This window comes from Miniopterus natalensis, chromosome 6 (genome assembly GCF_054644295.1).
Source record: "Miniopterus natalensis isolate mMinNat1 chromosome 6, mMinNat1.hap1, whole genome shotgun sequence".
NCBI lineage: Eukaryota > Metazoa > Chordata > Mammalia > Chiroptera > Miniopteridae > Miniopterus > Miniopterus natalensis.
In genome coordinates this window covers 42187126-42205139 of record NC_142086.1, presented here as the reverse complement: position 1 = coordinate 42205139, position 18014 = coordinate 42187126, and the positions used below count along the sequence as shown (strand labels likewise).

Here is an 18014-nt window from a genome sequence, read left to right as displayed (position 1 = left end):
GCACACGCAGGTAAGGGGAAGTGGCGGTGGGAGGTGGGAGAGACGTCCGATAGTGCAAACGTATGGTGAAATAAGCATCAATTTGGGGGGGGGGGGGAGGTAGGAGGGGGTTGGAATAGTGGAATAGCGTGTGCGAGTTTTGGGAATGAGGCCACTGCTGAGGTGGTAAACCATAAATTTCCAAAGGCTCTCCTACCATGGTTTTATGATCATCTGTGGTCTAACTCAAAAGACACAGTAAAAGAAAAGATGGGTGGTAAGGGTCCTGGTTCTAGTTTGGAGGTTTGCCAAGCAGGCAAGGCCAAAGGACTAGTCAAGAGAGTGAACGGTGCTGGTGGGAATAGTCGAGATGATGCACCTTGGCGCCTGAAAAGGCCAGGGAAGGCAGTCTGGGGGGGGACTGTCTGTCAGAAAGAGTAGGGTGGGCCAGGCGTTAGTAATCTTGAGCAGGTAAAGGGAAATGGCTAGGATAAGAGAAGTCCTGAGAATGGAACGGGTATAGGGCCGCAGCCTTCTGGGTTGTGAAACAGCCTGACCTGTCGCCGCGGAAGAAATGGCCAACACTGAGTAGAAGTAGAAGCTGTTAGCAATTGTGGCAAAGGCGTCGGGTGGGTTTTCCTCAGGACCACTGACCTCACCCAGAATGATGGTGGGACATGGGGTCTAGGGGAAACGGGGGAGCCTGGTGCCAAACCCTTGGAAATCTGGGACATCGACTACATCGTGGCCACGAAGAATGGTACAAGTGAAAATAGCTGGCTACCATTCATTTTGGTGAAAAGATTTTTGTATGGGATGGAGAGACACAACGGTGCAGAAGCGGGGAACGGGAGAACACCTCAGCTCTGCGTAGACTGTAGCCTGGGAAAAATGCGCAGCCTTTTGTTCAGGGAAAGAAGTGTCCTCAGGGGAGTGTCAGGCTTTCCCGAATCCAGGCAGTGGGGGCGGCTCTCAGCGAAGAGGCTGTCAGGAGAGAAGCGCTGCGGGACAGCCGTGGGGAAGACGCGTGAGGGCAGCCCTGCGGGGCCAGTGCCGGCGGGAGGGAAACGGAAGAGGGGCGGGGAGTGCGCAGGAGAGAGGCAGGGCAGCAGCGGAGCTGCCGGGAGCAGGCCGGGGAGTGTGATGCTCTAAATGGAATACTGTTACCCGGATGCTCGTATTTGTATCCCCTTGGCTATGATGCCCTTCCCTGTAAATACCACCAGCTTGGGAGCCTGGGTTGCGTAACTGTTTTCCTAAGGGTCTCATTTCGACATTTTGAGCACCCCCCGGCCCCTTTTTTGTGATAATATATGCCAAGATTACAAACTTCGGCTTTTTTACCCCCAGAGCATCATTAAAATAATCATCACTCAAATGAAAAAGAGTCTCCCCCTGATGGATTCAAATGATAAAAAGAAAATTGAGTTCGGTGTAGTTGGACCCAAACTTCCTAAGCTGTGGGGTTTTGAGAAGCCGTAGCTTTTCTTCTCTTCTGATTTTTCACTACAATATCCACTGATTTATACTGGGACCTTGGGTGACGTGTGATTGCAACTGTAAGAGAGTGAGGTTGCAAGTGTTTGACAATTACTAAGAGCTAAAATGAGAACAAATCATCAGGACTTTTGCTGTGAAACCAAACCTTGAAGTAATAAAAAACATCAACCAGAACTAGAACACTGAGCCTGATGCACATAGTACCCTTTTCCTGTCACCAGTTTTGATGACCCCATGTCCTCCTCTAGTTCACAGTGCCATCATAAGCATTACATTTTATATCATTTATTAGAGTACATTTTTAAAAGCATAACAATCTGTTTTAATTACACTTAAATGTCTCTATGGATAGGTTTAATATTTATACTTTTTTAATTAATAGAAAAACATTTTGATTATATCTTTGGAAACATATTCGTCAAGCTCAACAAACAGCTGAAATCACGTGGCTTTCTAATAGACTCCTTTGAGAAAGTGCTTTACCTTGCAGAATTATAAGCCAGGAAGTACTATGGCATTAAGTTATTGCAAAGCATTGTGATTCATCCAGTAAAACGCATGGCTGTGTACTTCACGGGTTTCTTATATTTAGTTACGTCCTTCATCCTCGTAGAGAAGTGATCCCTGCATTGCTCATGAACCTCAAGGCTACTAAGTTACCTACTGTGTGCTAATCAATCATTGCTGTTCCCCAATTTTATCCTATCTGGACTGACACTGATCTCAGGCAAGTACCTTTCTACCGGCTCCCATTCCTCTTCATGCCTGGAAAGGTGCCCGCTCCCTCTTCTCTGTCCTGACTTCTCTAGAAAAGGTGTTGACAGAGGACTTTCTTTGTTACTCCACATTTTGAGCTGAACTTCCTGCTGGAAGTGCCTAAAATCATCCTCCTGGCAACACTTAACCCCAAGATTCATATTGTCATCAGATAGGACAGGTGTGGTAGAATCTAGCTCTAATCAATCCTGGTGGGAATTGGACCTTCTCTGAGCCTCTTCCATTTCCAATCCCAGATAAATGAATCTTCTGCTCTCCAGCACCTCTTCAGGCAGGAACCCAGGGCCTATGCAGACAAATGACTGTCCTACCCAACTTTAGTCAAATGTGATTATCATGTGTTATCTTGGACCTATTCCTTCACCGTCAACAGGAGTTAACCCATTTTGTGATGACAGAAGTCCCTAAAATCACTCTCAAGGAGTATGGAACACTGGTATTACCTTGCATATCTACAGAGATCCAACAGGACTTCACAACCCAACCAGTTAAAACCACACAAAACCTCAGGACTATTTATTCTTAGTTTCTACTCTCTAATTCTTTTAATGATCAAAGCAAAATTCTCAGCCTAGTACTTTCTATTGGATTTGCAACTGTGTTTGATTTGATGACAGTCAGTAGGTGACTTGAACACTATTAACAATCCTACTAAAAGATGCTAGTTGCTACATTCCCCCCCTTCCGCTTTCATTTGGTAACTTAATGGTTTTAAATCTTGCTCCTGGCTGTCTGTCTATAGGCTGTTTCATTTGCTACCATTCCTCTCCCCTTTTTCATTAGACTCTTCAAGGATTTAAGAGTTCTAAAATACCCAGCACAATAATACTAAGCTCTTGATAAAAATTATCTGTTGAGGGGAACAATGTTTACGTTTTTTATTTCCCCAGAATCCAGAATTTTGACATAATCAATGTTTTGAATTTTAGGATAATAGTGTCTTAATGGGGTTCTTGGTCAGGTCTCTTCATATTCCATGTGAAGCAGAAAATAAAAACCAATTCCCTCTACCTAGCCCATTTCAGGAGAAAAAAAAAAGCTGGCCTAGGAAGGCCATTTTGCAAATAAATATAGGTTATTCTCTTCTTAAGCAACCATTAACACTGAAAGAAAACACTTCAAATTCAACAGTTAAAATCAGCCACCCCCACTTAGAGGACTGACAGTTGAAGCAGCCCTTTGAGCATCTGGTTCTGCAGCCCTCTCTAGAACCTCCTAAACCTATCAGCCCCTCTCCTGTCCCCGGGACGGGATCTGATTCCCAACCAGCCATTCTCAGGGGGTTCACTTTTCAGTCCCAAGTGGGTGACCGACCAGGTAGGTAATCTCAGGGCATTTTGAGGGACAATTTCAGGAGTTATATATAATAAGTTTTCTTTGCATCGGAATGGAATTTCCTCAGCGCCAGGCTAGCCCCAGCCCACAGGAAGTTTCTGAGCATGTTCTGACAGTGGACAAGCTGGGTGATAGCCAGAGGAGAAGTCCAGGCTTCAGCGGCGGGCCACTGAGAAGTGAGGCAGCTTCCAAGGCCTCCTGGATTGACTGGCTAGGGAAGCTCGGCGTAGGAAATATCTCCAGACAGCTGTCATTGTGCCTCATGATGACAACCCCATAACTCACATGCTCATGAAGATGACCCTACAAATGAAAGATGTCAGTCTCAGGAACAGGGCAGTCACTTAATAAATCAACGTGGGTGCCCTAAGTTGAACTCACTTGTGAACATGTAAATAGTGGCTTCTTAGCCTATGCCCAAATAAAAATATAGTCTCTAAATGTTACAGACAAAAATGTAAAATAATCACAAAGCAGTTGAAATGTTTCATTACTCGGCTCAGAGTCCTGCTGGTGAGGCAAAGTGCAGATCCTTCCCTCTCTGGCATTCTCCCTGGAACACGGTCTTTATCAAGGCGAGGATGCCACAGTGCACTGAGATGGACAGAAAGCCTATCTATCCGCCCACATTTTCTGATAAGGCAGGAATGTACTTTTCAAATCTCCTGAACATGGCCTTTCTCATCTGTCACCACTATATTTCTTCACGTTGCTTCCCTGGAGTGGGGGTGGGGAGGGAATGCCATACCCTACGACTTCTCTTAGGGGTGACATCTCACTGGCTGTTGGTCTGAGAATGCAACGACACTGACCAAAGGCCTACTGACTGTTCCCGCGGCTCGCTCGTCTCAGTGCCTCTGGAAGCAGGACTCAGCAGCTGGCCTGCCCTGCTACAGACACTTACCCCTGCTACAGACACCGGCTTAGAAGGTATAGGACAGGTTTCCAAACTGTCTGTAGGGCTTATCGGGGAAGAAAGGAGAGAGGAACACGTATCTGTTGCAGGGCACCAGCTTCCAGTTTCTCACTGGAGGAGGTAACTTTAGCTCATCTCCCACCCAGCCCAGCACCAGCCTGGGATGTGAGGTCTGCTCAGAGGTACTGCTGGCCCTTAGAGAAATTTCTGCAATGACTGAGCTTCTGGACAGAGTTCAGCCAGACTTGAACCTGAGAGGAGGTGCACAGGGCGAAAAGTAGGCCTATTTTTCTTGTTTCTCAAACAAGGTAGTTGTCTTAGAAGGTTTGAAAGTGCTGATACCCTGATGGGTTTGCCCTTGAGAAGGGCTCCTGTGAAGCCCTTTTTGGGGGGAGCACCAAAAATCTGCCAGCAGGTTATATTGGTTCTTCTTCCTCTCTCCAGCTGAAAGGGAAAGAACCATTTGAAGTTCTAAATAACTGACATAAAATCAGGTTGGTTTATTGCTTCTGTTTTTATATAGACAGGAGAAGGGCCAGTTTGAGTGCCTGGGGTGGGTGGCGGATGAGGGGGATTGTGGAAGGGTGCCTCACAGCTGTTCTTCGGCAATGAAGGGAGAGGGAGAAAAGAAGGCAACAACTGGCTAAAATGAAATACATTTTCAGAAGGGCAGCTGCCATCAAGTGGTGGGACGGCTGCCTTGCTAGGTAGGGCTCTTCTCCCACCCCTCCTAGGGCTCTCTGCCTTATCTCCTGCACTCCTGTCCCAGCCTGGTGTGTAAGGAGAGAGAAGCTGAGCTAGAGGTGTTTTCTGCTAATGCCTCACCATTTAAACACATTCCACTTGGAGTGTAGTTTTGTCTACGTGTGAGGCTTTTCTCTAAGGTGACATCCTGTTTGGGGACTGTGATGTTGGAATGCAAGCGGATGACTCACTATTGCATACCTGAATGAAGACACGGCACATTTCATCGAGGTAACCCTCAGCTCAGCCCCCACCCTGCCCTCCTACTGGATTTACAAATCAGAGGTCAGGATAGTGGCAGTTGGAGTCCCAAATTAATAAAAGCGAGGGCCAGAAAGTCTTCTTAGACTGTGCCAGTCTCAGAGTTGGCTCTTGAGTGCGGATTCTGGTTTTCTACGCTGGCATATGGAGCCATCTTGGGCTGGTCAGCAGGAATTCCAGGGAAAGAGAAAATTTACTCCCAGAGTAAATTCACCCACTGGGAGATCTAAGTGTACGTTAGTTTGCTTTTTCAAATCTGCTTCTATTCTGGAGAGTTCACGTTTACAAAGCATTAAAAAGCATGAAATAAAGAGGAGGTCTTCAAACCTCAGTAACAGCATTTTTCAAGACAAAGGATCTCTCTTTCTTTCAAAAGTCATTATCCCATCCAGCGAGCCACGGCTGTAGGCAAGGGCGGTGGGGCAGTAATGCGACTCACAGGCAAGCCCCAGGTGTCGCTGGAGTGAGCATTTCGCCCGCTCCCTTACCTCACCTTCCCCACCTGCTCATGCAGACTTATCTAGATTTCATCACTTGGTCCTTCCCTTGACCTTTCTCCTCTGACTAATGGGCTAATTAATAAATGGTCAAAAGGCTGAAGGAAGAGAAGAAGAGGCCAGAATAAGCCCAAACTTGGGTAGCCTGCGTCTGGACTAACGGCAAGCTGGCCCCGTAATAAGTTCCAGATGAATCGTGGCATTTTTTTTTTTTTTTTCCAGACACCATCAGATGATCTGAAGTCATTCTATCTGCCTCCCGCTTCTTCCGTCCAGAATGACCGATCTCCGCTGGGGCTGGTAAAAACAGCTGGTCGAGGTTTCTAGTCTCTGGCCATTCTTAGGAATGGTCATTTTGTTCCTAAGCGTGACCCCTTCTGGTGTGACCCACGTGTTTTCTGCCAACTCCCCGCAAAGTAGGCCAGGGGAAACGGTCTGGGCGGGACTTCTGATGGGGGACAGCAGGACCCTGGGGTCCGGCCCTGTGGAAGGAGGAGGCGGGTGGTCCATGACAGGGAAAGGGGGGCTGAACAAGACCAGGCTCTGAGGTCTCCCCGGCCTGGACCTGTGCGGCGGCTTAGCACCCCCGGACGGCCGCTCTATTTTTGAAGAAAGAAGGTTGTCCCCAGATGGCTCTGTCTCTGACGTGCGCTTTCTGCATTGCACGACCGCATCCTGGGAGGCCAGCAGGTTAGCCACAGCCGGTTCCGGGGACAGGCCGGGTCCCTCACACTTGCGGGGTGCAGTGGCGTCCAGCGGCAAGGACTCCGCGGCTCCTGCACCCTGCTTCGGTTTCTCTTCCTTGGGGCTTTCCAAGGGGGGGAGAGAGTCGCCTTCGGCAGGTTTCCGAGAGGTCCCGCCCGTGGGGCTGGGCGCCTCTTGGCTCCTGTCCGGAGGCTGAGCGCCCCCCTCCGCTGGGCCCTGAGAGGGCAGCGGCTGTGGGATCTGCGTGTACTGAATCTTGGGGGGGATGACGGGCACTGCCCTGGCCTGGCACATTTTCACCATGAAGGAGGTTCTCACGGCCGACACGCTCACGGGAGCTGAGTTCCGGCGGCCTGTCAGGGCGTGAGCCACAATGTCCAGGTCCTGAGAGTCCTGCGAGTCAACCCTCCAGGGGTCTACTCTACAGTGAGATGAGGTCATCCATGTGACCGCCGGGTCTTCTGGCTCAGGGAGCTGCATTCCAGGGGAACCAAACGAGGCCACATTCTCCAACCGGAAGAGGTCAGTGATGGGAGTGGCCGAGTCCAAGTTCAGGGAAGAAGGCCTGTTTTTCCCTTTGGGGGGCCCACACTCGGTGCTCTTTGGCTGTAACTTGGGGGGATGCTCTCCAGGTGAGATGCTTTCCTGCACATGAGGTGAACTCTCCTTGCTGCTCTCTGGGCTAGGCACACTGCCTTGCTCAATCTGAGGGCTGCAGTGCCCTAGGTGTGTCCCTAATTCCTTTCTTTCTGCTGGGCCGACAGGGCTGGTTTCTGCTGTTTTGGGCTGCAAACCACCTGGCCCCTTCTGGCTGGGGAGAGCCTCTGTCCCTTTCAAGCCAGAGAACTCTCTGAAGGATCTCAGGGCTTTCTCATCCCTTCCAGTAATCTCTCTCCTGGGCGCCAGGGGCTGCAGAGGGTCGGGGTTCCTCTCAGCTTCCAGATTAGCACAGCTGCTGGAGGAGGGACCTTCGAGAGTCCACTGGCTCTGAGCCGTGGTTTTGCTGTCTAGGGAATGGCTCTGACGAAGGCTGGGCCTGTGGGAAAGTCTCTTCTCCAATCGGTGGCCCTGAGCGCCCTGCGCCTGGGCCTCCTGCACATTTTTCAGGGTGGGGGAATGAAGGGGACTTGTCACCCACTGGGGCTCCTCCCAGGGCTCCACCATCTCCAGGCCATGCTGGGCAATGTCTGTCACAGTGTCATCTTCATCACAGTCTGAGGGCTCCTGTACTGAATGGGCTACATGCCCCTCTCCTTGTGGGGAGAGCTCAACCTCCCTTGTTGGGTTTGGAAAACCAGAACCTTTCCCATCAGGAGCAGCATTCTTTGACTTTAGCTTCTCGCTTTGTCCTGGAGAGGCCTTGTCTCCCTGACAAAGACTGGGGGTCCCAGGACTGCCTTTGGACTTCAGCTGGTCTGTATATGGATTTGTCCTCAAATTCTTTGATGAATCTTCCTTCTCAGGGCCCTCTTTCAATAGCTGGACTCGAGGTGCCTCCTCCAGAGGTGTTGGAGGCGGTGGAGCAGGTGGGGTCCCAGGAGACAGGTTCCCTGGGCCTCTCACCTCCACCCTTGCTTGTGAAGAAGCCTTTTCAAGTGGAATGATTTCCAGAGGAGCCAGGCTGGTGGGGTCTGGGCGCTGGCCCTTCTCAGCCTCAGATCTATGTTGGCTGCTGGTTGTCTCTGGCTTTTCTCTATTGGCTGCTGTGGGAGCCCCGTGTGTGCTCTGTTTGGCTGGATCCCTAGTCCACTCCTCCAGAGGGGTGGAGACTGGAGCTGAGGTGGAGACACAAGGCAAGCTCCCGGGAGGCTCAGGGGGAGCAAAAGGCCTTGGATTTGACTCGAGAATGGGCTGAGTTGGGCTGTTCTTTAGAGCAGGCGGTGGCAACGAGGACAGCTCCTCCTCAGATTCAATGATTTTCAGCTCCTGTTGAATCTCAGGCCAAATCAGGGTGCTGGCCAGATCATCTTCATCCTGAAAAACACCAAGAAACAGATTATTTTAAAGCCAAGGAGTCTCGGGGCTGCCGTCCTCACCGTCCGCCAGGAGAGTGAAGGGACTGAGCTGTGCTACCTCAGCAAATGAAGGATACAGCACTAATAACCGGATGTTTATTCAGTGCTTAACATGTGCTGTAACATAAAGGCCCTCCGGAGCTGGGGTGTGGCGCCTGCACATATACAGGTTCAACCAACTCCAGATCGGAAATATTGAGGGGGGAGTGTTACCTTGTAGTTAGGCCTATGATATCTGTACCATGTACCGTGTACCATGTAGTTAGGCCTATGATATCTGTTCTGAACATGTACAGGCTTTTTTTAGTCACTATTTCCTAAACAATACAGTATAATAACTATTTGCCTAACATTTACATTGTATTAGGTATTTAAATCTGTAGATGATTTAAAGTACTGTGTATACGTTGTATACAAGTACTGTGCCATTTCCCATAAGGGACTTGCGCATACCTGATTTGGGTATCCAAGGGGGTCCTGGAACTAATCACCCTGGGGATACCGAGGGCCAACTGTACTTTAACTGTATTTTCTTGTTTAACTTTCCCATCAACCACTATCTCTAGAGGTAGAGATAACTACCACTATAATTACTTCTACTTTAGAGATGGCGAGACTTATGTTCAAATAGATTAAACAATTTTCCTAAATCACACCGGAGCGGACCAGGGTTGAAAGCCAGCTGTGTCTTCATTGGAACATAAGCGTGTAATCCTGTGCGCTGGTGCCTTATGAAACAAACAAAACGCCTGGTCTCATTTAACCTCAGGTTCCCTGAATGGCACACAAGAATGAGAGTCTCCCAGTGCAATGAAAATGTGAACTCTTGCCCTGAAACCTGCTGTGCAACTAAATACATATAGCTCTTTCTCCTTGTTATCAAAGAAATACATATTTCACATGGAAAAAAGTTGAACACAGATTACCAGAAAGAAATAGCAAAATATATTCCTACTCTCCAAGATAACCACTGTGAATGTGGTGGGTGCCTCCTCCCCCATCTGCTTTACTGTCCCTTGTTCTCTCCTCAAGTCCAGCTTCTCTTTGTCTGACTCCTCCCTTTCCCTACACAAAACCCAGGCTCAGACACGAAAGGGGCGAAGGGAGGCCTGGTCAGCCCCAGGGAACAACGGTCAGTTCCTTTCATTTCTTGTCTCAAGGCCTGATGCTGTTCCAAGGAGAGGCATCCGGGAGGCATCTCCATCCTGTGGGGGTTCGGGCCTTTCTGAGAAGTCTGACCAGCTGCCGACCTGATAGCACTTCTCACCGGGCTCTGACCACGTGTCGCTTCCTATCACGGTGTGTTTAGTGCTTGTTTCACCTTTCCTAACGGAATGTGCGCTCCTTGAGGTCAGGGAGCGTGACCATTTGTATTTGATTCCTCCAGGCCAGGTGGTGCCTGGTCTACAGGAACAGTCACCAAGGAAAGGGTCTGCTGAATCAAAATGGGTTCGCTGTTTTCTTTTGAGCTGTTTCTTTCAAATAGCTCCCCAGGACTGGGCTCCTCGGTCAGAAGGCATGAATGTTTTCTGTGACCCGATTCTACTGTACTGCATTTATTTGTCTACGTTTCTATTTCACTTACTAGACTGTGACCCCCTCCCGGGCAGGGGCAGCCTTTTATTCATCTCTTCCTTTTCCTCAGCACCTACATTAAGTGATCCTTTGCTAAGAATCGATACATTTAGATAAGCAAATGAACATCTAAGCCCCCCTGCACCCCACTCTGTGCCATCTCAGTAAGTGAACCACAGTGCACCCATTTGCTCCGATCAGAAACCCATGAGGTGTCCTTGACTCTCAGCCAGTCCTTCACCAAGTCCTGCTCACTCTGCCTTCTGAATAGCTCCTGAACCCTTCCATCTCTATCCCCAGTGCCCCGCCCCAGTCCAAGCCACCACCTCATCACACCTGCTCTGCACACACTAGCCCCCTAACTGGCATCCCCCTCCTCTCTGCCCTTTTTTCCAAGCCATTCTCCTCACAGAAAAGCATGACCTTTAAAGATAACATTCCCAACCAATCAGAAAAGTTTCCATTGCCCTTAGGTTAATCTCTAATCCTTCCAAGCAGCCCTGCCTGCCCCGGCCCCTGCTTCCCCCTGAGCCTCACCTTCTCTGGCCTGGTTCCCCTTCCCTAAATCTTCCACACTCTTTCCCACCCCACATTCACGGCACTTCTTACTCTTTCTGCCCGGGAGTGTTTCTCTTTCTGTTCTGCCTCTCACTCTGCTCTTCTAGCGAAGTTCTCTGTCTCAATCTCTGTTCCTCAGAGAAGCCTTCCCTGACCTTGTGACCCTTCTCTTCCCTCTGACTAGGTTGGGTCCTCCTGTTATATGCTCCCACAAAACTCCATATTTCCATGTCACCTTAAAAATTACTTCTTTGGTGACCTTTCACCTACTAAGCTGTCAGCTCCAAGAAGACAGGGACAGTGACCGTCCTGTACACCGCAGTGATCCCAAGTGCTCGGCAGAGTGCCTGGCACTAAGTAGATGTCTAATGCATGAGTTTAAATGAATGAATGCACTGGAGCTTTTACTCGTTCCCATGAACTCAACCTGGTTCTCCTTCCAGTGCTACCTTTATCACTTTCTTAAAGCAAATGCCATTCATAATCGATCTCCCCCAGAATTTAATCACTATAATAATCTCTGTGCTCTTCTTCTACAAATGCAAACACATCTTACAGGAACCTTGTTCAGCCTCCTGAGGCCACTGTGGTGTCCCTGTGCCGCCCTGCCCTAACTTCTAGCACATGGGTCTTTGTGCATGTCCTGCAAACCAAGACCCTGGAAGCAAGTTAAGGAGAAGAGCTGCCCATCTCCCTTTGACACACTCCTCCAGGTCACAGAGCAGCATCCCAAATGCAGGGCGCCTCTGTGGAAAACCTCCTCACACCTTCATCTTATGCAAGGACACCCCAAAACACCTTGGAAAATTCCACCTCTAAAAAGTAGAAGAGGTTTAGTGAGCTCTGCTATCATGTTTTAACTTCTCTAGAAGCCACAGGAGGAAGCAATGGATTCTGGAAATATTACAGAAGGTTTAACAAACATAGACACTGTCCATCCAGGATGTCTGGAAGGAGAGAGCTGGCTCCATGAATGGTCATCACCTTTGAGACCAGGGTATGACAAGCAGATTTTGTGCTGCTTCTGGGACTGAAAGTCATTACAACCTAAGGGCATATTACTGGCTTATGGCAACTTCAGGTCAGAAATACTTAGAGTTGAGTCTGTCCTGGGGAACCTGAGCTGGATGGTTACTTCCCTATTACTCTGAAAAAAGTCCCAAGATCTGATTAGAAGGTTGTCTCCTAAAATCCCTTTGGCAGAAACTGGTTCTTCAAAAAATAAAAATAAAAAAATTCTACTTTAAGCTGTACTAAGAGCCCTTGGGAAAAAGAGGACTCCATTGTTTGGACCAGACAGTGGGTCCACCTTACCATCTCATGGAGAAACACTGCTTCTGCTCTGGCCATGGGGCTCTGCTGCAGAGCACTGGGCTCCACCTGGCCAGCCTCTCGCCCCTCCTCCACCACCTTCTCTGGATCGGGCCTCTTCTCCAATTCACTTGAATGTTGACGGCTCAGGGAGATTTCCGAGGTTTTCTTCTCCAGTTGGGCTCCTGGGTCCTGGGAAGGGCCTTTGCTGCATTCCACTGTCCTCGCTGCTTCTGGTCCTGGCTTGGCATCCTCAAGAGCCACCTTCTTAGACACAGACGCTGCAATGAAGATGAGAGTTATCAGCTGAAAGAGACTGACAACTCCTTTTAAGAGAGGCTGTTCCCAGCACAGTTACTGACCTAGACTAGTCCTGTTTCACAAGGATGGAGGGGATCCTCCTAGCTCACTGCTCTCTCACATTTTCTACCCTTTCCTCCCAGCAATGTCCTGTGCTCAGATCCCAGAGTCACAGACTATCAGGGATGGAAGACCATCTAGTCCAGTGGTTCTCAACTGGAGATCATTTTGCTCCTCTCCTCCCCAGGGGACATTTGACAATGTCTAGAGACAGTTTTGGTTGTCACAAGTGGGTGGTGGGAGTGGTTACTGGCATCTAGTGGGTAGAAGCCACAGATGCTGTTAAATATTCTACAAAGCATTGGACAGTCCCCCCAATAAAAAAAATTACCCAGCCCCAAAAGTCAGTAATGCTGAGATTGAGAAACCCTGGTTAATCCAACCTTTCACACCATACATAAGTAGATTCAGACCCTGAGAAGTCAAGCTTGTTGCCTAAGGTCACAAGAAACCTGTTATTTACCCAAAGCTGCAAAGATAAATTGTGATTGTGACTGACAGCTACTTGACAGGTGGTCTGGCTCAGAGTCCCCAGTCCTATCCACTTTGCTACATTGTCTTGCAAACTCTACTGAAGCAAATTTAAGTCTGGTTTTTAATCTCTTGCAGTGGAAAGACAGCCTCTTTCCCCTGCTTTACCTGTAGAAGTCTCAGCTCCTGGGGGCTTCTCCTCTTCAGGCCAACCTCCACTCTCTGACCCCTGGAAAGAAAACTCTTCCAGGCTGGAAAGAGACTGCAGCTCCTTTGGGGGTGTTCTGCAGGGGGTGCTGTTGGTGCTGATGACAGCTGATACACGGAGGGGCACGGACACGGCGAAGGGCTCAGAGATGTTCAGGGCCTTGCGCTGGTGCCGGGGCGAGGGCTCCATCTGGAAGAGGCTGCTGGTGAAGACAGACTTGCTGGGGCTGTCGCTCGAGGTGTAGAACATAGCCAGCATCTTCGGGGCTGTCTGCTCACTCTCGGGGTCCTCGATGGGCCGGAACACCTTCAGCTGCTCAGGCGGGGGCCGGGCCTGAGCGCCCTGGAGTTGGCTTCGGTCACTGCTCATGTCAAAGCCCCCCTCGGCCCCCGCTGGCATCCCCTCCTGGCCCCAGTCACCCTCCTGCTTGGTGAGGTCACAGGAGCTGCCAGTGCTGGTCACATGCATTTTCGATGCTGGAATGAAAAACCCACCGGTGGTGACTGTTCGATTGAAATTGCCTTTGGTTTCTTTCCCTAGTAAAGAAGCAGATAAACACACGATCAGCAGCCCGGCACACACACAACGGCACGGCCTTCCTGTCGAGAAGGCACACAACACCTGACTCTCGGAAAGGCAGAGCATTCTACTGAGGGCACAGCCACCCCGACAGAGGCAGGTTCATAACGCCTGGTTGACAAGATAGGAAGCATCTTCTCATGTGCCTGTTCTGCTCTGATGCCCTGTAGGGCCACTGGCTGTTGTGTCACAGGTATCTATTATCAACTTTGCAGGTAGAGCCGTTTCCAAAAGAAGGCCGCTGCTAAGACTGCTGAACAGAGCGGCTGTCTGCCAGGCATGAAACGTCGATCATGAGAAAACACACAGATGGATCGGAGGTGACAGGATGATGTTTGCTCAAATCGAAGGAGACGAAAAGGGCAAAATAACAGAATCTTATTTTACTTTAAAACTTATTGTGTCAAGCCTCCTCTGCCAGATGGACCCAACCGGGTTTGATTTCCAGGCACGGAAACAAATGCTGTTCTCAGCTAGACCTTCCTCGCCGTTCCCAGGCTTCCTCCTGCTGATTCCGAGGCTGAGAAACTAGAAGTGCAGATGAACTCAGCCTTACACAGCCCAGTTGTGAGGAGTCAGTTCATGACGGACTGAGAAGTGAAGTGAAGACAAAGAAGGAAAAAATCTGTCTGGGAAATAAAGCAGCTGGGAGATGACAAGTGAGTTGCTGGAAATCTGGCAAATAATTCCCACCTAGGTACCAAGGGCTCTGCTGGACATGCAACCTTAGGTGTAAAATTCTCACGACTGCGCTGCAGGGGAGAGTCATTCTCTCTAACACCCGAGGAAACTGAGACTCGAGATACTGGATAACCTGCCCAGGGCCTATGAAAGCGCTGACCTGGATTTCGAAATGTTAAATTCTGTAAAACTTGGCAAGAACTGCCTCAAGAGGTTTCAAAACCAAAGCAAACAGATGAATGTAAAGGTGAGAAAATGAAAGAAGTATCGAGTCAGTGTAAAAAGAGTTCACTGAATATTTTACAAGTTAAGAATTATTTTTAAAAGTTGTTCTAAAGATTTTCTGTTATTTCAGATTGTTTCATTTATCACAGAGCAAAATGTTTTCTATGAAAGGGATTGGAAAGCCATGGGGTGAATATGGGGAGTTTAGTCTACTGCTAGAGAAGCCCTGTGCTTTGTAACTTGCAGCAGTGCGGGGGCTGCTCAGCGAAAGAGAGGTACAGGCAAGTCCGCCCCACTGTGCACACATCTACTCCAACAGGGACGGCCAGCTACATGCCAGGCGGGTGCCTATCAATGTTTATTGATGAATGAATGAATCTACCGACACAAAATCATGACTTGACAAGTACGGTGAAGCTAACGTCTATGGAAACACGCAAATTCAGGACACGTAAGCATTGAGGCACAAACTTCTGAGGTATAAATCAGTGCCTGGCTCTTGCCATGGTTTTCAGGAGTTGCCCTTCTACCTGGTTCACCTGTGAACGTAAAGTAGCTGTTGTCCCCACCTGTGGTTAGAGGAAGGCTGGAGAAAGAGGGTGGCCCTTTTAGGCCTCGCCCTGCAGTGGAGTAGGGGGAGAGGGGGCGGTTAATGCAAGGTCTTTGTGAACTCCTTGAATTCAGAAAAAGCCAGGGAGGGATTTGGCCTGGGGAATTGTGCATAACTGTGACTGGAGACGAGCGGACCCAGTAGCTTACGAAGGCAAGTCTGGTGTGGCAACTCCAGTCTCCCAACTGTACTGCCCCCCAGTTCCAAACACAACTGTAAAATCTCACCTTCCACGGGAACTGAGCACAGCGAGTCCATGCTTTTAGCTGGTCGGATAGTAGCTTTTTCCACTAGAGACAAAAGAAAAAAATATCCCTGTTGAATGCATAGTAAGAGGAAGCGTTCAGAACAATAGGTCAGCTGTCAGCACACAAGAAAACTTTCTTTAGCACAATTTTCCAAGTATTTATAATTTTTCCCTTTTGGAAAACATCCCCCCACCCCACCCCAGATGTTCCTACTTTTTGATTGGGAATGACTTTATAAAAACAGGGCATCTGCAGATCAAAGTTTTATTAACATTATACAGATAAAGGCAAATTATAATTTTGTCAAATACTAGCTATTAGCAAATGAGAAGTCCTGAGTCCAATGTTACTGTGCAACAAGGATTCCAAGATTCATCTATGGGGTAGAACCCTGAGGCCCCAGGCAGCCCCTCCTGTCTGGCAGGCCAGAGAGCAGGAGTCTTGGCTATAGCCACATCTCTCAGCACTCAGGAATTTGTTACAACAGGGGAGAGGGCCCAGGGCAACTGGTCACCTTTCTCCCATGGGCAGCTCTGCTCCTTGAGATCTCACTCACCAACCTCACCCTGGAGCCAGATACCAACCAAACAAACCTTTTTTGAGCACCTACTATGTGCCTGGTGGACTCTATGTAATCTCCCTAAGCCACCTAAGCAGGTTTTGGGAAGAATACAGCTTAAATAAGTAAAAACTTATTCCAGGCACAGGACTAGGCACTTTCACAGATATCATCTCTTTTCAGGGAGGTGAATTAACTGGAAGGTAGTTCCTTCTAGGTCAAGTTTGCTAGGAGGGGAAAGAGGGCAGTTTGGAAGCTGAGTGGGAGCCCCAGAACTCGTGGCTTTAAGGGAAGTTGAATTCAGATGGACCTGGCTTTGAATCTCAACTCTGCCACTTTTGGGCCCTGTGACATCAGATAAGTAGTTTACCTTTTCTAACCTTCAGTTTTCTCACATGTAAAAGGAGGAGAAATTGGACTGCTGTGAGGATTAAATGAGTAATGCCTATAAAATAAGTAGGTTGCACTGACCTAGAATAGGGTAAATGCTTGATAAAAAGTAACTATTGTTATTGTTGTTATTCAGGATAGACCAGGGTTCAGCAATAAAAGGGAAGCAGGGAGATGGTTCTAGATTCTAGAAGAAGCACTCAGAGTTAGCCTTAACTCAATTTAGGCTTTGTCCCTCTTTTTTAAAAAAATATATCTTTATTGATTTCAGAGAGAGAGAGAGAGAGAGATAGAAACATCAATGATGAGAGAGTCATTGATCGGCTGCCTCCTGTACGCCCCCCTACTGGGGATCGAGCCCGCAACCCGGGCATGTGCCCTGACCTGGAATTGAACTACCATCTCCTGGATCCTAGGTCCATGCTTAAGTGCTGAGCCAGGCCCAGCAGGGTTGAGTAGTTTGTTTTTGAGATATTAATCCAGCAGTTCCAGCCCTGGCTGCATATCAGAATCACCTGGGGAGCTTGTTAAAAATGACCAGTGCTCTGACTTCACCACAGACCTCCCGAGGCAAAGCTGCTGTGGGCGTGAACCACCCCGTGGGCGATTCAGAGGTGCAGCCATGCTGAGAAGCCCTGGCCAGGGACATGCTGTGCATTCTTTGAGTTTACCACCATTTGATCCACCTTGGACTTCTTTCTTTTGGAAACCACACAGGGGTGGACATCTCCCTAAGTCAACATCGAGGCAAATCATTTAATTTATTTTTGCTTGTTGTTCTGTTCTGTTGTTTTTGACTTTTCATTACTTGGTGAACCTCTGTCATCAAATTACCAATTCTGTAACTGAATTTCTCTCTTTGATGTGCTTAAGCAAATCTCTTATTATAGATAAGGAGTTTCTTGCCAGATACTCCTCCCCTTAAATTCTTCTTTGAGAATCCTAATTTCTGATTTGTATCTGATCTACCATACCTGTGGCAACCTGCCCTCTTCACCTGGACTATCTTTCCCGGGTTGTTTGTGAAGGATATGTTTCCCTATATGCTGCATATTGTAGATGCCTACCCAGAATCCATTTCTCTTCCCCTTCTCACAGAGCCCTTGCCCTTCTTAGGTACATCTGGCTGTAAGTTCACTCCTCACCCAGTGACTGGTTCAGGAACCCAGGCCCAAGCCAATCTGCACAGGGCACTCCCTTGGCCATAGGGATGGATCCATGTGGCTCAGTGACTATGACTGAGATGGGGGGAGCAGGATGGGGGATTCTGGTAAAACAGGGTCCCTGCTTAGAACAAGCGACCTGAAATGATGACCTGTCTCCTTCTGGACACAGTGACAGTCAAAGCCCGGAAATACCACAGCCACTTGTCACAGCAAAGGAAGCCAGTTTGGGAATGAAGCTGATGCACAGACATGGGCACAGCTGAGGAAACATAGAGATGGAGACAGGGCGACCCCTGAAACCTTCCCTGCATCTGAGTGTCCCTATAAATTCCTTCATTGCATAA

General features: G+C 48.7%; 1 protein-coding gene across 2 annotated transcripts in view; it reads right to left on the bottom strand.

Annotated features, from left to right (window-relative positions):
• Nucleotides 1-1748: 1748 nt before the first annotated feature.
• ARHGAP31 (Rho GTPase activating protein 31) overlaps nucleotides 1749-18014 on the bottom strand; it is a 91618-nt gene continuing 75352 nt past the window's right edge. Inside the window, exons 9-12 of one of the 2 annotated variants that reach the window (XM_016199891.2) lie at nucleotides 15535-15597; nucleotides 13173-13748; nucleotides 12177-12454; nucleotides 1749-8688 (exon numbers count right to left, since the gene is read on the bottom strand). In XM_016199891.2, coding sequence (XP_016055377.2) covers nucleotides 6253-8688; nucleotides 12177-12454; nucleotides 13173-13748; nucleotides 15535-15597 — 3353 coding nt within the window. In that variant the 3' untranslated portion in view covers nucleotides 1749-6252. The remainder of the gene's footprint in view (nucleotides 8689-12176; nucleotides 12455-13172; nucleotides 13749-15534; nucleotides 15598-18014) is intronic. The other variant, XM_087818175.1, reaches the window with a different exon arrangement.